At 32.9% G+C, this 20,727-nt stretch overlaps 1 protein-coding gene across 4 annotated transcripts; it reads left to right on the forward strand.

Annotated features, from left to right (window-relative positions):
- Positions 1-1,016: 1,016 nt before the first annotated feature.
- LOC131850931 (proteoglycan 4-like) lies at positions 1,017-20,307 on the forward strand. Of its 4 annotated transcripts, none has more exons than XM_059201344.1 (9): positions 1,017-1,327; positions 1,538-2,814; positions 5,424-5,539; positions 6,042-6,208; positions 6,430-6,600; positions 7,803-7,912; positions 9,690-9,869; positions 14,224-14,344; positions 15,888-20,307. In XM_059201344.1, exons 2-9 carry the CDS (start codon positions 1,579-1,581, stop codon positions 15,974-15,976), a joined length of 2,190 nt encoding a protein of 729 aa, XP_059057327.1. In that variant the 5' UTR covers positions 1,017-1,327; positions 1,538-1,578; the 3' UTR covers positions 15,977-20,307. The 4 variants fall into 4 exon arrangements, with proteins under 4 accessions (XP_059057327.1, XP_059057328.1, XP_059057330.1 ...); XM_059201345.1 differs by having other exon boundaries at positions 9,693-9,869; XM_059201346.1 differs by having other exon boundaries at positions 1,018-1,327; positions 9,690-9,839.
- Positions 20,308-20,727: the final 420 nt, after the last annotated feature.

Below are 20,727 nucleotides of genomic sequence, written 5' to 3' on the forward strand. Positions count from 1 at the left end.
AAATACGCAATGTATTGTTTTTTCTTTAACAATTAAATTTAATATGATACCAAGATCAATTGAGATAACCACAATTTTAACTTAGAAAAAATAAACATAACCACAAAACAATAAAATCAACTCTATTCGTAAAAGAATATTTTAAACTGATATAAGTGTTAGTTTTTATCTTATTAAGTATAAAATTCTATTTTTTTTTGTTTCCTTAGCGTTTCTATATATTTTTTTCTGTTTAACACTTCGACTATACGTACTTTTTTCCAAATATAACAATGTGTATTACCGAAATCTTTCTTTAACAGTATTATAAATTATTTACTTTACAAATAACAAAACAATTAAACAATATTTGATAATTATAAATATTATAGTTGGTTGAGTAGATAAGTAAGAAAGTAAGGGAAGAATGATTTTTAGTAATGGAGAATAGGGCCACTATTGCTAGCAATATACATATTTAATATTTTTTTTTTTTTATCGATTGACCTCCATGCGATCCCCTTAAAAACCTACTACGCTACCAAGCCTGTTTTTATTCTCATTCCAACATCTTTCACTGATGTTCCTCTACCATATTTAGTTAACGTAATCGGTAACAAATCAAATATTCTCAAACAGACTTGTAATATAGTTACTAATCACTGTTTTGAATATTGTGTGCACTTTATACAAAAAAATTTTCAACGGTCAATAAATCTGATAAATCTGTTTATAGTCTGGAAGATAATATATATAATTGCATGAAAAAAATAAAAATAAAATAAATAATCCAGTATTTTTAATGATCTTGATGAATTTAAATTTGTAACTGGTACATAGGCAACAAACAATAACCATGTTAGATTAAATTTATTTTTTCAATGTTTTCTAACTTTAGTTTCTGAACGTTCCAAACCATCGTCTACGAAATAGATATATATAAATATTACAGTATAGAAAGAGATGACGCATTCGGAAAAATTCGCTAGGCCTTCGTTTCGTCACTGACTTTTGATTGGAGGATAGGAAGAGAGGGTGGCGCATGCGCGTTCTGCCGACGCCATCTCTGAAACTACTGTACCTGTTATGTACTTGTCTCAGAGTTAAATAAATGCTAATTTGTGGTAAAAACTTTAGTTAAACGATGGAATTATTGTGTCGCGAGTGAGATTAAGTGTTTGTTCACAGTTGTATACTGGTGTGGTGTTATTTTATGTACTAGAACAGCGGTGGGTCATATCTTGCGGAACTTTCTTGGCCCATAGCATCGCATATTTTTTGCGGCTATCTGTGCCGCAGTCATCACACTGGGATATTTCATGGGCGTTTATCGTCGAAACAGCTAGTGGTAACTTTCTTTAGCATTATATTTCTTTATAACGTAGTCGAGAGTAGAAAGTCCGCTGTAAGGCGGGCAGTGCTATCCCCGCGTTCTTACGCGCGTACTGCCTATACAATATACATTCATTATGTTTGAATTATTGTTATGGGTCAAAGACATTTCGGTGTATTGAGTAGTGACAACAACGGCAGTAAACGAGCTTACTTTGTGTTTCAGCTTGTGTATCTTCAATTGGGCGGCATAGAGACGCGTTTGATATGAATTCTGCTTTAAAGCCGGTGCTGCCCCAGCCGGGGGTGCCGCAGCCGGGAGGTCAAGCGAGTCCGGCAAAGGGCAACGTGGCGACAGTGAACCACGCAGTGGGACACCCGCAGGGCGCGCAGAACTCCCTGCATCACGGCACCAACAACCTGGTCGGGCAGAACTTGACGCATCACGCGCCGCCGCCGCAGTTGCTACCGCACGCCGCGCCCTCCATGGCGCCGGTCTCTGCCAACATGGCGCAGATGGCACAAAATATGAGTCACCACGGCAACCTCTCTCATGTCACTCAGAACTCTGTTCCTCCCACAAACTTGGTCGCCAGTCCCAATAAAACTGCAAGCACCAGTGCACCACTCAGCTTGGTCCAGGATAAAGTTAACACATCACAACCTCTTGCTTTAACCCGAACTCCCGAGAAGAAAGAACCTGACTCCACAGGTCATTCAAATGGTACTATTGATTCTCCAAAACCTGCTTCAAATGCTACCACTGGTCTTAAACCACAAAATCCTGAACCCAACAAAGAGAAGCAGGACATTGCTAAGACATCTCCTAGTACACCAAAACCTCCTGAAAAACCAAACAGTGCTCCAAGTACACCACAAAAAACGGAAACTGCTAATCCTGTAGGACAAACAGATGGTCCTGCTCAACCTAAAGTGGCCACAGCCAATGAACCAGCAGAAAAAACACCCAAGCCAACTGAGCTGAAACCGGCACCAACAGCTGACATTGCTCCCACACAAAGTGACAACAAGCCTGTGCCAGAATCTGCAAATGACAGTCAGTTACAAGAGAAAACAGCCATACCTCCCAAACAAGATGATGAACAAAAGGTAGCTGTTGCTGAAAGTGCTAAAATTGAAAGCCCTGCTAAGCCAGAAGAAAAGAAAGAAGAACCTAAAGTTGAGAAACCACAGACTACTGCAGAAGATAAAAAAGAAGATGTCAAGGTTGATAAACCAGAACCTACAAAGAAAGAGGAAGTTGAACCACAGAAGACAGAAGAAAAGCCAGAGGAAAAGAAACCTGAGGTTAAGGTTCCCGCCAAAACTGAAGTGAAAGTTACTCCAAAGTCCACATTGAAGTTAGCAACAGTGACTCCTCCAATGAGAAAAAGACGACAACCATCACCAAGCAGCAAGCCTTCTGACGGCCCAAGTTCTGCTAAAAAACCTGCTGAAGGGGATACCACACCTGATGCCAGATCAAAGAGAAATAGAACACAGGTTAGTTATTGCAATCAACAATTATTTGTTAAGAGTAAACTAAATTAGTTATCTAAAGATGAGAAGAAATAAAGGCAGGAAATAAACAAATTGAAATTCATTACATGTTGCTATTATAGGGTACCAGCTTATACTAGTTAAAAAAATCTAAACTTTATTAGAAAGAACCTAGATTTTGCCAATGATAAGTTTGTTTAAACTTATTCTACACACAAAACTTAGTTTGCTTTCTGTACCTATCTCAGATCTGACATTATTATTATTAAAATACAGTAATATATGTAATAAATTAACCTCTATCAAACTGTTAGGGACTATTTCAAACTATTTGTATGTCATGGCATTGTAGATAGCTTCCATCAATGGTATTTCTAAAAAAATAAGAGATTTTCCTTCTTAAAAGGCTGTCAATGCACTTGCAATTCCCATAGTATTGCAGGTGCTTATGGGCAGTGGTAATTCCTTACCATCAGGTTTAGTTTCTAGTTTATTTTTTGAAGTTTTAATCTCATATGATCTTTTGTGTGGCACATTTCATTCAATGGTTCAGTGTGAAATAGTAACAAAAATTCTTCCATCCTCGCAAACTTTAGTATCTGTTATATTAATAGGATTAGCAATTTAATTAAATTCCACCAAACATTCTTTTGAATATAAGTTTAAATATAAAATATCTTAAATTATGCATCTTTATCTTTTAAATTACGCAACAGATTTTGATGCAGTTTTTAACACTAGTTAGTGTGATTCAAGAGGAAGGTTTATATGTATAATACATGCATATTATAGTATAGAATATGCAGAGAAATTAAAAGATTTGTAATGCATTAATGCAAAGCCGGGACAAGTGGTTGTTTAAAATATACCAAACTGTATTGTAGATAAAAGTTTAGACAATGTAAATGCTAATGTACTTAATTATTTGGTTATAACACTCTAATTTGTGGAAACAAGACCTGCAAAGAGTGACTTAATTGACAAGTTTAGATCACCTTACACAAGTGTGCAAACATAGTGTTAGCAGTTTTATATTTGGCATCTTGTAAATGTAAACAAAGCATCACACATTATTTTTAGGTTTTAATAATTTTTTGTAAACACAACCTCAACATCTCAACTTTTTACATAACACTGTTTATTAGGAATATGCTGGAATTTGTGACAAAAAAAAAATCAAGTAGTAATGTTTCTTGTTACATTTTATAGTTATACCATTATTTTCTCCAACGGCCTTGGTGGTCTAGCGGTTTAGCACACCGGCTTTACTTGCGATGGTCGCGGGTTCGATCCTCGCACGGCACAAACATCATTCATGAGTATGATTTTTTGTGCTCATGCCTATAAATTGGTTGCCAATAATATCATTACTTGGATATATTACTATGATCTAACTGTAACTAACTACTAAAAATTTATTTTATTTGTATCGGTCTGGTTGTTTTATATGTATATGATGTATGTATTAAAAATACATTTTTAAATCAGTTGTCAAGTTCACACTGGCAGGCATCAGTGAAGGATAAGATCAACAACAGGACAGTTAGCCCATCGTGACAAATTCACCAAGAATTTATTACGATGGTTTCCAGTTCAACCTGACATGATACATTGGGGTCACCAGACCAATCAATACTAACAATCCGGGGGAAAGGGGAATGTTAGTAATGAACTGTGGATTATATTGCTAGCAATGTACCATGCCAGATTGACCTCCACGCGGTTCCCTTTAGAATAGAATAGAATAGAAAATCATTTATTCAAATAAACTTAATTTAAGCACTTTTGAAACTTGTGTGTTGCTCTTTTAAATAATCCTTGTAAGTTTACATTTACAAGTCGAAACGTGTGAATACAAACTACCAACAAGCACTAAGTCAAATATAATCATCTTAAATCTCGTAGTGATAAGAGCAGACCAGTCCCTACAAGCAGCCCTCGTTCACGAGTATGACGGATAAATCATATTTTAGAGCCCATTGACCCGGCCCACCACGCCGCCACACGTCTGGACATTTTAGTCCATGACTACTCATCACGTTACAAAAAACTATATTAGTTACAATCGCACTTTACATAAGGATGCATGCGGCAATCAATACAAAAGCCGCTACGCTATCATATATCAAGAAAGCAGTATGAAAATTAAAATTATAACGTTGTCCGCAAATAAACTTATTCTTGCTATATATTGCTATCATCTATAAATTCATCTATCTTATAATAGGCTTTTTTGCATAACATTTGTTTAATATAAGATTTGAATTGCCTCTCTTGATTTAGTGTGTGTAAAATCTTACGCATTACCATAAAATGAATTACTAACTTTCGTTTTTTAAAAACCATCATGATAAATTGTTTCAAAAGAGCAACACACAAGTTTCTTGTACCCCAATCTTGTTCTTAATAAATGAATGAGTTGATGGTGTGTGACAACGATCCTTTCCGACACACAAGTTTCTTGCTCGTTCTTCTTGTGATGAGACAGCTTTCCGAATGAGCGGTAGATTAAAAGAATGATAACTATGTCTATTCAAAAGTGTTTATATAAAGTTTATTTGAATAAATGTTTTTCTATTCTAAATCGTGATAATATATATTGATATTTACAGGTGCAGCTGTACCAATCTCCAACTCCTGAGCTCGCCATGGCGACCAAGCTCTCGGCGTCGGCCGGCCGTTCAACACCCACCAAGCCTAATGATGACAAACTCATTGTCTTTTATAAGTGAGTAATTTTAAATTATAAGTACACTAGACAAAAACGGAATACAAAAATAATCTGTCTGTCTGTCTGTTAATTATATATTAACTACACTTATTAACTGATTAATTTCATTTCTCTTCGACGGCCTCACTGGTTTAGCTAGGTTACTACACCGTTTTACTTCCGACGGTCGCGGGTTTGATTCCTTGCACGGTACAGACTTTTGTATTCATGAGTACGATGGTTTGTATCGATCTGGGTGTTTTCTATGTATATTATGTATGCATTTAAAAAAAACCTAATTTATATCAGTTGTCTAGTACCCATAACATAAGCTCTACTTAGCTTGGGACTAGATGGCGCTATCACGGCAATGTATGTTAATTGTCCCGAATTATTTATTCATTTATTCTAATGCTAAATGCATTACTTAATTGCATGAATTACATTAGTATATATTTGAATAAAAATAATCTTATTTCTAATCGCGGTTGATAGTTAATAATTGAAATTTCATTAAAAGGAATGAATATCTGGCCGTCCGCAACGCTGAAGGCGGCTTCTACGTGTGCCAAACGATGCAGAATGTGTACCGCACCACACGCAAGATCAAGATCCGCTGGCTCTCCCAGGATAAGGCTGCGGACCCTTCAGGGGATACCTACAAGCCAGACTTCTATGACGTCACTGGTATTTATATAGTATTCATATTTTTTAAGAATATATATTTAAGCTTGTGAGGACTGGTCTGTTCTGGTTACGAACACAGATTTGACTATTTTCTGTTGCATATGCTGGTGGTCACTCTATTCAGTTCAATCTCCCATCTCTACACGGACTATTGATTATCTAAGTGGATCACTAAATATGACAATTCTTCCTTCACCCATATTTTAACATGGTGCCTGCAGACATGGAGTGCGTGCTGACGACGTTGTCGCTGACACGTGCCGGCAGCGGAGGCGCCCAGCTGCTGAAGGCCGGCGAGCGAGCCCGAGCTTCCTCCATCTTGGAGCGCGCGCTGCGAGCTGAGGTGACTCCGCGAGACCAGCTGCAGCTGACTGAAGAGCACCCTGATGGCTGTAAGTTTACTTCCATTACATCGGGATGGGTTATTCTTAATGGATGATGATGGAATGCTTCACCTGCTTGCGTTAGAGGTTTACGCTGCAGGGCATCAGTGAGAGTGCTAAGATTCAGGTCAGTTAGGCCATCATGACGTATTCAGCAGGAATTAATCATGATGTTTTGTAGGGGGAAACATGTGGAGTTAAACAAGGTGATTAGTTGTGTTTACTTATGACGGTCTCTGCACTGAATATAGCTCGCAAGTACTAGACTATGTTTTACCTATTAGTTTACTATCTATAAATAGATACAAGTAAATATACACAATGCATAAAACAGCAACTTTACCAGAATCTAGATGTTTAATACATATTCACAACTATACATATAAATAAAATTGCAGTGTCTGTTTGTAATATTGAAATACCCATCTTTTACTACATGCATATGAATGTAAATATGGTACATACACAAAAATAACATTTCCTACAATTTTTGTCTGTCTGGCTGTCTGTTCCGGTTAATCTCTGAAATGGCTGAACCGATTCTGAGAGGGGCGTTTTTTGGCAGGTAGCTGATGTAATAAGAAGTAACTTAGGCTACTCTTATCTTAGAAAAATAAAGTTAAATTCCACGCGGACTTAGTCGCGGGAACCAGCTAGTTATTAATATAGTCAAACGGGTTTTAACACGAATAATTTTATGCCTGACTTAATTGTTGAAGCCTTGTTGAAACGTCGGTGAGACGTAAAATTCTTTTATCCTAAATATATATAACTCAAAACTGACTGACATAGTGATCTATCAACGCACAGACCAAACCACTGGACGGATCGGGCTGAAATTTGGCATGCAGGTAGATGTTAAGACGTACGCATCCGCTAAGAAAGGATTTTGGTTAATTCTACCCCCAATGGGATAAAATAGGGGATGAAAGTTTGTATGAAATTTTGTTAATTTTAAACCGATCGGGCTGAGACTCTGCATGCATAAAGCTACTATGACGTAGGCATCCCCTAAGAAAGAATTTTGATAAAATCCACCCCTAAGGGAATAAATTAACGCGAGCGAAGCCGTGGGCAAAAGCTAGTTTGCCATAAAATTATTTATACTAAAACCAGTTTAACTCTATAATGTGTCGTATACTCGAAAGTTTAAAAAGAAGTAATATATATTAAGGCAATGACTGTTTCATTAAACAATTTATATTTTACAGTGGATCTGTCTCTGTACACGGATGAGTCCCAATTGGAGAAGAAGTCGCGCAAACGCACCAGTTCGAAATCGTCGCCTCGCGGCAATCAGGACGACGCTAATGAGACTGCCGTGAGTTACATTTTCGATCAGTATTGGTATTCTGTAAGCGTTTCAACTCATTTCACCCACGGCACTCATATCCATTTGTAAATATAAACTTGCCTATATTTCTAAAAAATGACTAGTGCCTGTTTCACCTCCGTCCCGCTCTCGAGCGCGTGGCGCTGCAGTCGCTATCGAGTTTTACAGAAAACCAATGTAGCATCTCACTGCGGATTCCGTTTTCGAATTCGTAAGTGATGCTCAAAGAATAGCTGTACAGGTTTAGATGAGATATCCTGTCAACTGAATAATACTATCAGTACCGCAATACATAAGGCGTCTGAGCGTAACCGATGGTGACAGCTGGTCGACAAGATAGCGTAGAGTCGCGATCCTCAGCAGTGAGGGAATGATTAAGAAGAGAGACAATTTAAATTAGCTTTACAACAATATTAATCATTTCCAATTATAGGAATGAAGGCTACATATCAAATCAAATCAAAAATAATTTATTCATGTAGGACATTTTAGCCGCTTATGAACTTCAAGTTTTTTTGTATTAAATGTTTTTGTCTACCGTCCAGTTCAATATACAGATTCAATTAAAAAGAACTGGCATGGAACTCAAGTTTCTTTTCAACAAATTAAATAAGATTGTATATATATAACATTATACATATAACAATTAAAATTACGTTACAATATTTTTATTCTGTTTCGCAATATGGCCGACACTCAGCTTATGCCGTAACAGCTAACTGTCGCAGGGATGTATGTTTAGAAATAGAATTAACCTTTATTCAAATAAACTTAATACAAGCACTTTTGAATAGTCATTTTTCTACCACTCATTTCGAACGCATACGCCACAAGAAGAATGAGCAAGAAACTTGCATGTTGCTTTTTTTTTAATAAATGTTCTAAAATACACACATTTTTTAATATGGATAAAATACTTATATACTTAATAATTTCTGTACAAAGTATAGTTTTTAGACGCTCATCTCATTTTTATTAGTCTATATTATCTGTTGTTGGCAGTTTGCATCATTCTTTTTACCAATACTTTTTAATTCTATTCTGATAATTTTTATGTTATTTTTTAACGATACAAATACATTTCTATTCAAATGAAATCAAAAGCCATCATGTAGTACATTTAGCCGCTTATGAACATCAAGTTTTTTGTAGTAATATTTTTTCGCTACCGTCAATATTATTTGTTGGTTTTTATTAAATAGTAAATGCATAGGAATGTCGCTCCACTCATATCATTATACATTCTTTCATATCAATTTGTAAAAACAATAATAATCAAATTCATGTAGATAACAATCTTTACACTTATAGGTGTCTATGCCTTCTATATTGTTAAAAGAAATATTAATATTATAACTGTAATATATATAATTTTTTCTCTCCATCGACAATTATTTGTTGGTTCTTACTATAGTTGTATAGGATTCTCGCTCCAGTTATAATTAGCAATATTGATTGTTTGTTTTCCATAGAGTATTGAGAAAACGATAACAAACAAATCAAAAACCATACGACTCTCTAGCCGCTTATGAACGTGAAGTTTTTCTAGTAATATTTTTCCCTAGCGTCTATAGTTACTTGTTGGTTTTTATTAAATAATAATTGCCTTGATCCAGTTATAATATAATTTATTGTTTCTTTTATTGGGATAAGGAAAGACTATTTTATTCGCAGTCGTCGTGGCATATAAACCAAAGCAGTTTTATATCAAACGTCTTTTGCATCGAGTAGAGAAAAAAAAATAACAACCACCAAATATTTCCAGAAGGTCGCGACAACGCCCGCCAAAAAGGCGCGAATGACGCCAAAACGCAGTCCGAAAAGCGCGCGCAAAACAAAAACACCGCCAACAAAACAGAAAACAAATAAAAGAAAATCGGCAGGTAGTACGCCCTCTGTGGCGAACACAAGCAAGGTAGGCATAGTACAACGGATATATAGAAATGTACGTATCCTCCGCAATCACCGCCATACATTCATGTCCCAGAGTGAGTAAGGTGTGCGTTTGTCTGTGCCGTCCCTGTCCCGCCCGCGCGGAGTGTGGTACGCGCGAGCGGGACAGCGATACGTCTGCTTAATTTTAAGTTATTACAGTGTGAGGAGTCGTTGCGTATTTTTCAGTATATTTTTACAATGTGTGATTTTGTATTTAGAAATGTATCTAAACAAGTCTATTTGAAATATAAATATGATTTTTTTAAAGTATTACAATTATTACATGACTACAGATAATGCAAAACGTACAGTATATATATGGAAATAGTAAATAAGAGAACATCTAAGTGTTAAAAATTACATTTTTATGAAAAAGATACATTATGCACACATTATCTGTAGATATCGTACCATAGACTTGTTTATATTTTTTATTATGGCTTAATGGCAGTACATTAATTTCAACTAAACAAGATAGAACAAAATTCATATACATGGAAAATACGTACGAATCCTGAGCAGTAATATTTTATTTATTACAACAGACAAGCTCAGATTGTGTTTGTTCATAATGTTGATAATTGTTTAGTTAGACGAAGAGAGTGTATTATGATTATGAGTAAATATATAGATATATATATATATATAGTAATTTTGAGCAAAATTTATTGGATATAATGTTATAATGTGGTTATATCGATGTGCATGCTAAAAGTATGTTATGTACATTGATTATGCAGTATTGGAAGGTTCCAGTATCAGGCCTCCGCATTATTTTGATTGGGTCAAGGTATATTTTTTTTTATTACTCACGGCCATACCACGCATTGGAAACCATTATAATTACTTACTCTACGGTATAGGGTATAGAGGATGCATGATGCATGTTATATTAAAAAAAAAAGAATATAGATACAAAAATGTTTTTCCCGCGCTAACTTCTCAATGTCAAATATCAAAAATTTTATCTAAAATGTTTATATATATTAAAAAAATATATTTGAATATACATTTATAAAAATAATGTTATATTAGTTATGGTAATTACAAGTATTTAATGCTTTTTTTATTTTAGTTAAAAGACAAAAATCATACAGCCATTCAATAGCATTTACAATTATAGTCTATCGTTAGTCTATAATATTATTGCGTAGTTCGGTCCGCCGAATATCGAACATACTAGAATTTTTCCTGTTAAAAGAATATGTTAATTGGTTCGAAATATTTTTCCTTTTTTTTTTTGACATTTCTGAAAGCAGTCATAGCCAGCCCTGTTTTTACATGAGTGTAATTATCCTACATGACTTTATTTTTTTATAAGTAAAAAACATGCCATGTTAGTCTCCAATGAAACTTTTTATAGTTGAAATAATTAAAAAAATATATATTTTATGTACAACGGTTGATCCAGTAAGTTCAAGTAAAAAAAGAATATTTTTTTAATATTTTATACTGTTAGGGTTTTGTATAATAGGTTATAGACATTATAAAAAACGAAATTTTTACTCTTTATATCAATTTAGACACAAAAAAAAAAACTTTTTTAAATATATCCAGAATGTTAGGGTTTATCTAATAGTTATAGAAATTATATAAAATAAAACTTATCGTCTATACATCACTTTAAACAAATTAAAAAAGGTAATTGACATAAATAATGCGCATGTCTAATGAAAAATCTCAAACGTAAGGATAGATCTAACAAAATCTATATCACCTTCATTCATGACTCATAATCATTGCTTGCTTTTTGTGTTTCTTTAGTTTTACTACTTTTATTGGCCTCTTCTTCAATTGTTTGCATTTCTCGACGAATTACGTTCAGTATTGGCATGAATTGCATGCAATTACTTTACTGCATCTATATTAAAACTGTCTATTATGTTCCAATAAAATTTTCAATGGATATCATACTTATATTATATTTGCAAAAGTTTGTAAATATGGGTGAATGTTTGGTACTTTTTTACGTAAAAACTACTGAACTGTTTTTGATGAATACTGTAACATAGCTTATACCACAGAATAACATATAGGCTATAATTTACGAAGATATTATGTAAATGGTGCGATATAAAATGATAAGTGTAATGCAGACAAAGTCGCGGGTCAGCTAGTTATTGTATAAATATGTAATTTGTGACCAAACTTTAACGTATTATCATATAATTTTATATTTAGATTTAGTTATCATTCATAGGTATAACATATTTATAAACTTAGATAGTTTAAAATCAAAATATCTTTATTTATATTGGTCTATTACAGACTGACAGTACAGAAGAAATGTCAAGAAACTCAGCTCTTATTCTTTTCAAATTAGCTTAGTTTGTAACTGTTTAAAAATATGTAGATTTATTTTTAAATACAATTAGGGAGAATTCTCAGTAGAATTCTATATTACAGTTAGTATAGTGCTTATACTTTCCAATAAGACTGGCAACACATTCCCTGGAGTTGCATGTGCTCAAGGGAGGCGGTTATCACTTACTATCAGCTTGAAGCTCGTTTATTTGGTATTTATTTAATACATACAGTGAATATATTAGAATAGTGTGTAAGAGAATATCTATGAGTTAAAAATCTACATTTTTATGAACGACTAGCTTTTACCGGCGGCTTCGCTCGCATTGAATCATCAGTGGCTGCTAGATAGCGCTGAAGTAGCAAAATGTTGATATATATTTTTTTTATTATTTTTTTTTAAGTGTCCTGTTTTCATCCTAATACTTCCAAGAACATGTGTACAAAACTTCATGATGATCGGTTCTGTAGTTTTTGCGTAAAAGCCTAACAAATATACCTACTTTCATTTTTATAATATTAGTAAGGATAGATACATTATGTATTATATCTGTAGTATATATTATCTGTAGATATTGTACCATATACGTGTTTTAAAGTATTACAATTATTAGCGTCACTTTAATAGGAAATATTTACATATTCAGTTGGTTTTATAATTAATAAAATCCATGATAATTTTATTGGAACAAACTATTGTAATGTGCAGTAAATATTAATCTACTGAATAATAAATTATTTATAATTAAATATTAATTAGGGTAAATAAATTATAACGATGTCAATTGTGATTGGTATCTGTTTTGTATAATTGCGTTTGTTATATTATTAAAAAGGTTATATATTTCGTCTTAGTGTTTTTAAAGGTACACCTTTTGATAATAATACTAAAGTTCATTTTGTGTTGTGATACTATTGCATTATTGTTGGAATTGTGTGTAAAATATTTAATGTCCTAATTTGTTAATTGCATTATTTCATTATCACATTTATTACAATGTACATTAAGTACAGATTTAGTTGTAAAGGGTATGTCATGTCGAAAGCCAGTGAAATCCTTTAAATTTGAAGAGGTTTTCCCGAAGAGGTAAAGGTGGATGTTTTAAAATCTACATAGAAACTCCACGGTCCTGTAATCAATTTTGTACAATTATGCTAGAGTTCTAAGCTAAGCAGAGCTTGTGCTATGGGTACTAAATAACTAAAAGATATACTTCATATTAAATTAACAGTTTTTCTGTATATACAAGTATTACATAATATACATAGAAAACACTCAGAGAGATATGAACAATCATAGTTACGAATAAGCAACCATCGGAAGTAAGGCGGTGTGCTATAGTCGGACCATTGAGTTTGATATTTGAGCGGAGCGATCTTAGAGATTAGATTTTCACTCTTTGTAACGATGCTCCTCCGAAACGACTTGACTGATCGAGATCAAATTTTCATCGAAGGTCTTCAGGCTTCTATCGTTTAACACTAAAAAAAAATTCCGATAGGTTAAGATCATTTTTAAGTATAAACGCGCTCCGCTCAACATAAATCGTTAGACAACATAACTAGTTATTTTCAAATTTGTACTTTGTTTCTTTCGACTTGGTATACCCATTTATACTATAACTAAATTAATCTAACTTAAGTAAGGAATGTATGAAGTAATGCAATTATAAATTATATGTATACTTGTTGTTGAAAACATTGCAGCTGGTATTCGACATTGTAAAAATTGACTTTACAAATTAATTAAAATTATAATAATCAATCAATCAATCATATATAGCTTTATTCATGTAGGTCCATCACAGACACTTATGACAAGTCAAATTAATCTACAGTATGATACTTAGTGTAAGTTACACTACTTATTGGGTACTCTAACATGACACCTAATACATCCAGTAACAATTATTAAGACTACAGACTCTTACATGACAAGAAAAACATTATACAAAATAAATAAAATTGTTGCAGTATAAGAAATACCAGTTGCATTATAGCTATAATTTGTTGCTTCCATTTGTATTTATAAATCAATTTAATCATACATTTATCATCAGACTGCAACGGCGGTAACAGAGAAATCTAAAACTAAAAGTTCACCCGCCAAAAGAACTCCCGCCAAACAGGCAAAAGAACCAACGACCACGCCCACGCGCAAAGGAAGAAGGGCGGGTAAAGGTAATTTATAATTTTTTTATGGATGATAATGAAAGGGTGCACTCGCCTGCGCTAACGGTATAACGGCGGGGCAGTGGACGATGACAAGATGAGCATGACATCAGATTAGGTAGCCCATCGTGGTAAATTCACCATGATTTTATCACGACGGTTTTCATAGGAAACCATGTGGAGGTAAACCTGACATGGTACATTGCTCGGAATAGTGTTATTAGTCCATATAATAATCTTCCCCCCATAAAGTTTATATTATAATTCTATATATTGACGACCTCGGTGGTCTAGCGGTCAAGCACACCGCTTTACGACCGATGGTCGCGGGTTCGATTCCTCGCACGGCACAAACATTTGTATTCATGAGTATGATTGTTTGTATCGGTCTGGGTGTTTTCTATGTATAATATGTATGTATTTACAAAAAAAAAAAAATATCTATGTATATGTATCAGTTATCTAGTACCCATAACACAAGCTCTACCTAGCTTAACTTGGGTCTAGATGGCGCTGTGTGAATTGTCCTGAGATAATTATTATATATATTTAAATAAAAATTAGACCTAAAAGTTCGCCCGCCAAAATAACTCCCATTAAAAGAACAGGCCAAGATAATGTATATTATAACTATAGGTTACTAGGTGTACATGTATTATACATATAAACCTTCCCCTTGAATCACTCTATTGCTAAAAACTGCATTAAAATCCGTTACGTAGTTTAAAAGATCTAAGCGAACAGACAGCGGAAGCGAGGATATTTTATAGATAGATAGATAGATAGAATATACTTTATTTGCAACGTACAGTATGTAATACTATAATAATGTAATAATACTATGTAAACATAAACATGCTTTATAGATATAACATCTTACATAGTATAAAATAATAAATAAAGATCATCATGTGTTAATCGCCACAAAATTAAAGAACAGAAATTGTTATAACAGGTACCGACCTGTTATTTGATCACACGCTCGGAATTCGATCACCATTAGAGAAGGTTAGGACCTTCTCTAATGGTAATCGAATTCCGGTAGTCAAGTTTCCGCACTAAATATTAGTAATCTCACACAAGCTAATTGTAGCGGAGTTAAAAAGTCCATTAAGTAATGAAATGAATTACAACTAATTCTATAAATTCTTAAAGAGTTTGTGAGTATGGATGGATGTTACTCTTTCATGCAAATAACTTTCTCCTGTTCATGTCATTTTACCTATCTGTTCGATGTTTCAATCCGTTTCCCTAAGGTTGCCTTGAAAAGATTGCTTTTAGCAATAAGGCCGCCTTATTGTAACGATACATGTGTCCTTTGTTATATTGTTTGTGCTTCTTCTTTACTGTACGTTGCAAATAAAGTATCTATCTAAATGAATTGTGATGAAACTTACAGTAATATAGCTTATACATCAGAATAACACATAGGCTATAATATTAAAAGATATTATGTAAATTGGGCGAAATACAACGATGAATGTCACGTAAGTGTGATGCAGACGAAGTTGCGCGGATCAGCTAGTGTATATATACATTTTATTATTTACAGAGAGCAAAGCGTCTCCCATAGTGCCGACCCCTTCGACCTCAACAGGCAAGACCACACGCACGCCGAGGAAACCGCCCGCGAAAAAATAATACACGTTCTATACCCTCATCTCCTTACTGTTAGCCTCCAGTGAATGGACACTAAACACGTGCGCCGACATTGGGTTTGTACTTCATTCATTCACAACAATAATTTATTTGTAACAGTTACATTTTGGCATAATGAGACTTTGTCCTTAGCCTCTTATTTTTTTTCAGTACAATTTTGGCGGTTATATTCTTTTAAAAAGTACACTGTAGCTCTATTGTTGCACTTTATTGATTTGTCATGGAAAGTTTTGTATAAGTTTATATTATTTATAAGTGAACAGTCAAATTATGAACTACAGTATGGTGTGGGATCCATACTAATGTACTCAATTTGCGAGGTTTTTTCTTGTTTTTTTCTGTAATTATGAATTCTAAGATATATTAAAAATTAAATTTAAAAGAATAAAAGTAAATTTCCGCCTTTAAATCGCTATAGTTTAGTATCCAATATTGTATTACAACACAACATAACAGACTTACAGGTTGTTTGGAATAATTGGGTAATTTTTTCTCTTCAATAATGGCAACTTCACTCCATATTCAATGGATATGTTGCTCGCAAAACAGAATACGGTGTTGCCAGCATTTCCCCATTCTGTTCAGTTTTAAATACTATCAAATGTGGGTAATTTTAGACATGGACCTACCAATGGTTCTAACAATCATATGCTTATCACAATAGGACGGGGCGATTGAGATTACAAGAAACATATTAGGTATATAGTTCTACAGTTTATTTATCTCGGTTTAATCGCGAGCGACGAACTGTCATTGAATTCACTACACTTTTGAGATAATGATGTGACCAGTTAAAAAAAAACAATTTGTTGAAACGTACGCAATACTATGACCATGAAATTAATATGACAAGAAAGCTATAAGAAAGAAAAATATAATAACAAGTTAAAAATATGCACTTATATGTTAGGCGGTACTAACTAATGTGTATTTAGAAGTTGACTGAAGAAATCCGAAATGTAAAGTCTATTAAGCAACCATAGTATTTACCTATATATTTATATATATATTTACCATAAAACATTCTGTTTTATCCAATTCATTGTTATACAATATTTCTTTTAAATAGACGTCAAATATATAGATATAGATATAGAGTAATAATAAAAATAAATATTTTTAGATGTTAAGTCATAATAAATAATTAATAAAGAAAAATGAGAGAACTATAATATTCGAAGTTCAAAAAAAAGATTTAATTAATTAAAGGTTGTCTACGAAGATATATAGAATATCACAGTAATATCTGTAATATATTACAACAATTATCCTGATATCGAGCTATTATGTTGTGTTGGGTTATGACGAAATTAGATGTGTTGCCATGTATAATTTTTGATGACACCGATCATCATAAGATTAAAATAATATTATATAAAAACTATAAAGCAATAAATGACTGAGGATATATATACTGCGTGTTAAGTGGACTAAACATTATTTTTTATTACTTTTCATGGAATATAGACGTTATTTGGTAGTAGAAAATTTACTATTGTGCGACTGTATATGTCAGACAGATTTATTTTTTTACGTCATTATTATTACGTAAATAAATATAAAAAAAAATGGGAAGTATAATCTTTTGACCTTCGCCTGTTTCATAAGAGAATGCGAACAAAATAATATATTGAATAATGTATTTGTTTCTATTAAATATATTTTATAATTAATATTTTGACTCGTTGCTATGAATTGGTGTATACTTAATGTTATAAATAATTAAATATACCATTTGTAGTGAACAAACTAAGAATAATGCATGCAGTATATTATTCTCTATGGATTAGCTATTTTCAATAAAAAAAGAACATACGTCTGTGTTACTTAACTATAGTAAATTGCAGAAACAGTGCCCTGTTCCGTGTACTTACAACTTTAAAATACACACTTTATAAATTAATATGATTTAGGTTAAGCGTTCAAAGTCACTTAACTTTGTAATATTGATAAATTTAACTTCTATTTGAAATGAAAGTGAATTGAATAAGGTAACAGAATAATTTGACTAACGTAACTAACTAGTAAATGTAAGAATTCTAGGGGTTCACTGTAAATATTACAATTTATTAACAAAACAAAAAAATTGTTAACAAATTTATTATTATCAGGTGTATGGAGTAAGTTCATTAGTATATATAAGAAATTAAAATCAATATGAACAAAAACAGTTTTTTTTTATGAATTCTACATATATTTATACTAAAATCTAAAATGATCTAGAACAATCGATAGAACATTATTTGTTTAAAGAATAAATATGCAGTTTCATTGAATAGAGTGAATGTAATTACTCCATATACCATGCGATTTGGTCAGCTATTTTACGTTGGCATATATTTTGTGCGTTGGCGAGGTATATTTGCCTCTGTTAACATTAGGCAATAGTTTTAGATGTTTTAATTTGTAAGTTTAGGCTAAAAATTCTAAATAAAGCGAGAGTATTCGATTAGGTAATGCGATGGAATCATGGAATATCAGTACAAAGAATTTAAATATTATCAAAGTGACATTTTTATCATTGGACAATTTGGATTTATGTAAGAGTATATTTTGATATGATCGGTGTTTGTTTGTCTGTCAACGATTGTGGAGTAGTACTGTCCGGTTTACACTGCGTTTCCACCGTAGTATTATATATATGTATTAAAAATATGTCTAAATAATACATGTGTACGGTCATTTCATTCAAATGAAGGTATACAAAAACATGTATTTATAAAGTATGTTTGCAATATGTTTTCATGCTTGGATGTGTTAAAAGTCTGCAAACATACAACGAATGAAATAAGGAATCCATAGATATATAATGAATGTATTACATTATCATATGTGGGATAAAACCTAGAATATTTAAATACCATTATAAAATTATACAAAAACCTGTGTATCTTATGAGTAATGTAGTCAGGTCAGTTTTAAACTGTAACCTGTATTTATTCAAAATCTAGAAATAATGCAGTTTATGTGATAATGTGATACAAACAAGTTTCAAGTGCAAGTTGCATAAGGGTGGAAACGCGTGGATAAGATTGCAATACATTCAGAGGCGTAGCTAAATACCTAAAGCCCTGGTACGAAGCTGGACCTGACTATGGTAAACTGTAGGTTTTATCAAGGCTAAATATAAAACAAGTTGGCGACAGTAGACTAATAATCTTTTTTTTTAAGATATTTTACTGCTCTGGAAGGTAGTTCTTATGAACAGTTTAAATTATCGTTTCAGCGATACTAGACTAATAATGACAACTTTTTTAAGACATTTTTCTGCTCTGGAAGGTAGTTCTTATGAGCCCAGAATAGTTTAAATGGTCGAGCGCATAGTAGCTTATTTTATTTACATACATTGAGTGTTTGAGAATTTTTTAACACTTCAATTTTTTGATGGTCTTTCTTTGAGGGTCTTGGGATGATTAGGGGTGTAATGTAAGGCTGTGTCTAGCCCTCCGGTAGCTACGCCACTGAATTAATTATATAAAATATATAGAAGTCGCTAGGAATGATTGTTACCTGCCTGTCTGGACCAAAATTGCATTGTAAATTATATAATTTTCAATTATCAGTGTACATACCAAATGTAAAATGATCACTGCCTATTGTAAAAATAAATCTGGAGACCTAGATAGATCGAATCTATATACCGCTATTAGTGAATTTCTCAGATTATTACTCAGTTTATTATTTACGGTTCCGTAGGTACATATTAATATTAATTCTAACTTTTTAAAACCAGTATTTGTATGAAAATTTATCGGTGTGTTTAATTTTCATATAGATAGAATGTATTTGCAGCTTTATAGTTTGCGCCTGTGAGTCTAATATTGCCTACGGATACCTTTCGATTTACTTTTGTATGTCTTTAACGATATATTTATCTCGATTATGTTACATCACTTGATTTGTTAGTTTAGTTGGTTATATTGTATAAACATAAGTTTGGAGACGTACATAGTGGCCCTTATTTTTGTTAATTTTTTTTATTCTGTCTGCGTTGTTTGTTGTCCGGTGAGCCAGCTCCGTGCGAGCGTGCGTGTGTGTGAAACTATAGAAAAATTAAGTACCTAAAGTTTAGGTGGTATTTTTAATATTAGGTTAATTTCTAAAAAGGAAAAAGCTTAGATTATAAATTATTGTGCGTGTATTTTCTGTTTATAATGTGTACCTATGTGGAGAGAATGTGAGACGCATGGCCCTCTGGTACAATAGTTGTAAAACATATTTTAGCGTTTTATACAAAAGATATCAAGTTCAAGAGTACTATTGTAACAGAAAGTCCACAAATTTATATGCAATTAAATATAATAATTTAAGAAGTGTAGCGTTTTTATTTATGATAATAACCCAAAATGATTCACACGACGTCATCCCAAGCTAAGCAATTTGTTTTATGAGTACTAGATAACTGATAGAAATACTCATATACATTCTTTTAAGTGCATACATAGAATAAATATAAGCCCAGACAAATATAAATAATCATATTCATAAACACCAATGTTTGTATCTTGCAAATAATCAAAACCGCGTATAATAATAACCTCAGGACAATTCACACAGCGCCATCTAGACCCAAGTTAAGCTAGCTATAGTTTGAGTTATGGGTACTAGATTACTGATACAAATACATAGATTTTTTTTGTAGATACATATTATACCTAGAAAACACCCAGGCCGATACAAACAATCATACTCATGAATACAAATGTTTGTGCCGTGCGAGGATTAGAACAACA

This window comes from Achroia grisella, unplaced genomic scaffold, assembly GCF_030625045.1.
Source record: "Achroia grisella isolate CSIRO2021 unplaced genomic scaffold, CSIRO_AGI_Agris_v1 utg780, whole genome shotgun sequence".
Taxonomy (NCBI): Eukaryota; Metazoa; Arthropoda; class Insecta; order Lepidoptera; family Pyralidae; genus Achroia; species Achroia grisella.

What these genes read in the sequence shown, in the direction of transcription:
- LOC131850931 (XM_059201344.1), top strand. Translation starts at nt 1,579, where the DNA reads ATGAATTCTGCTTTAAAGCCGGTGCTGCCCCAGCCGGGGGTGCCGCAG. An exon ending in TGAAGAGCACCCTGATGGCT is followed by an intron (nt 6,601 to 7,802) that starts GTAAGTTTACTT and finishes TATATTTTACAG; the next exon opens with TGGATCTGTCTCTGTACACG. An exon ending in AGGAAGAAGGGCGGGTAAAG is followed by an intron (nt 14,345 to 15,887) that starts GTAATTTATAAT and finishes TATTATTTACAG; the next exon opens with AGAGCAAAGCGTCTCCCATA.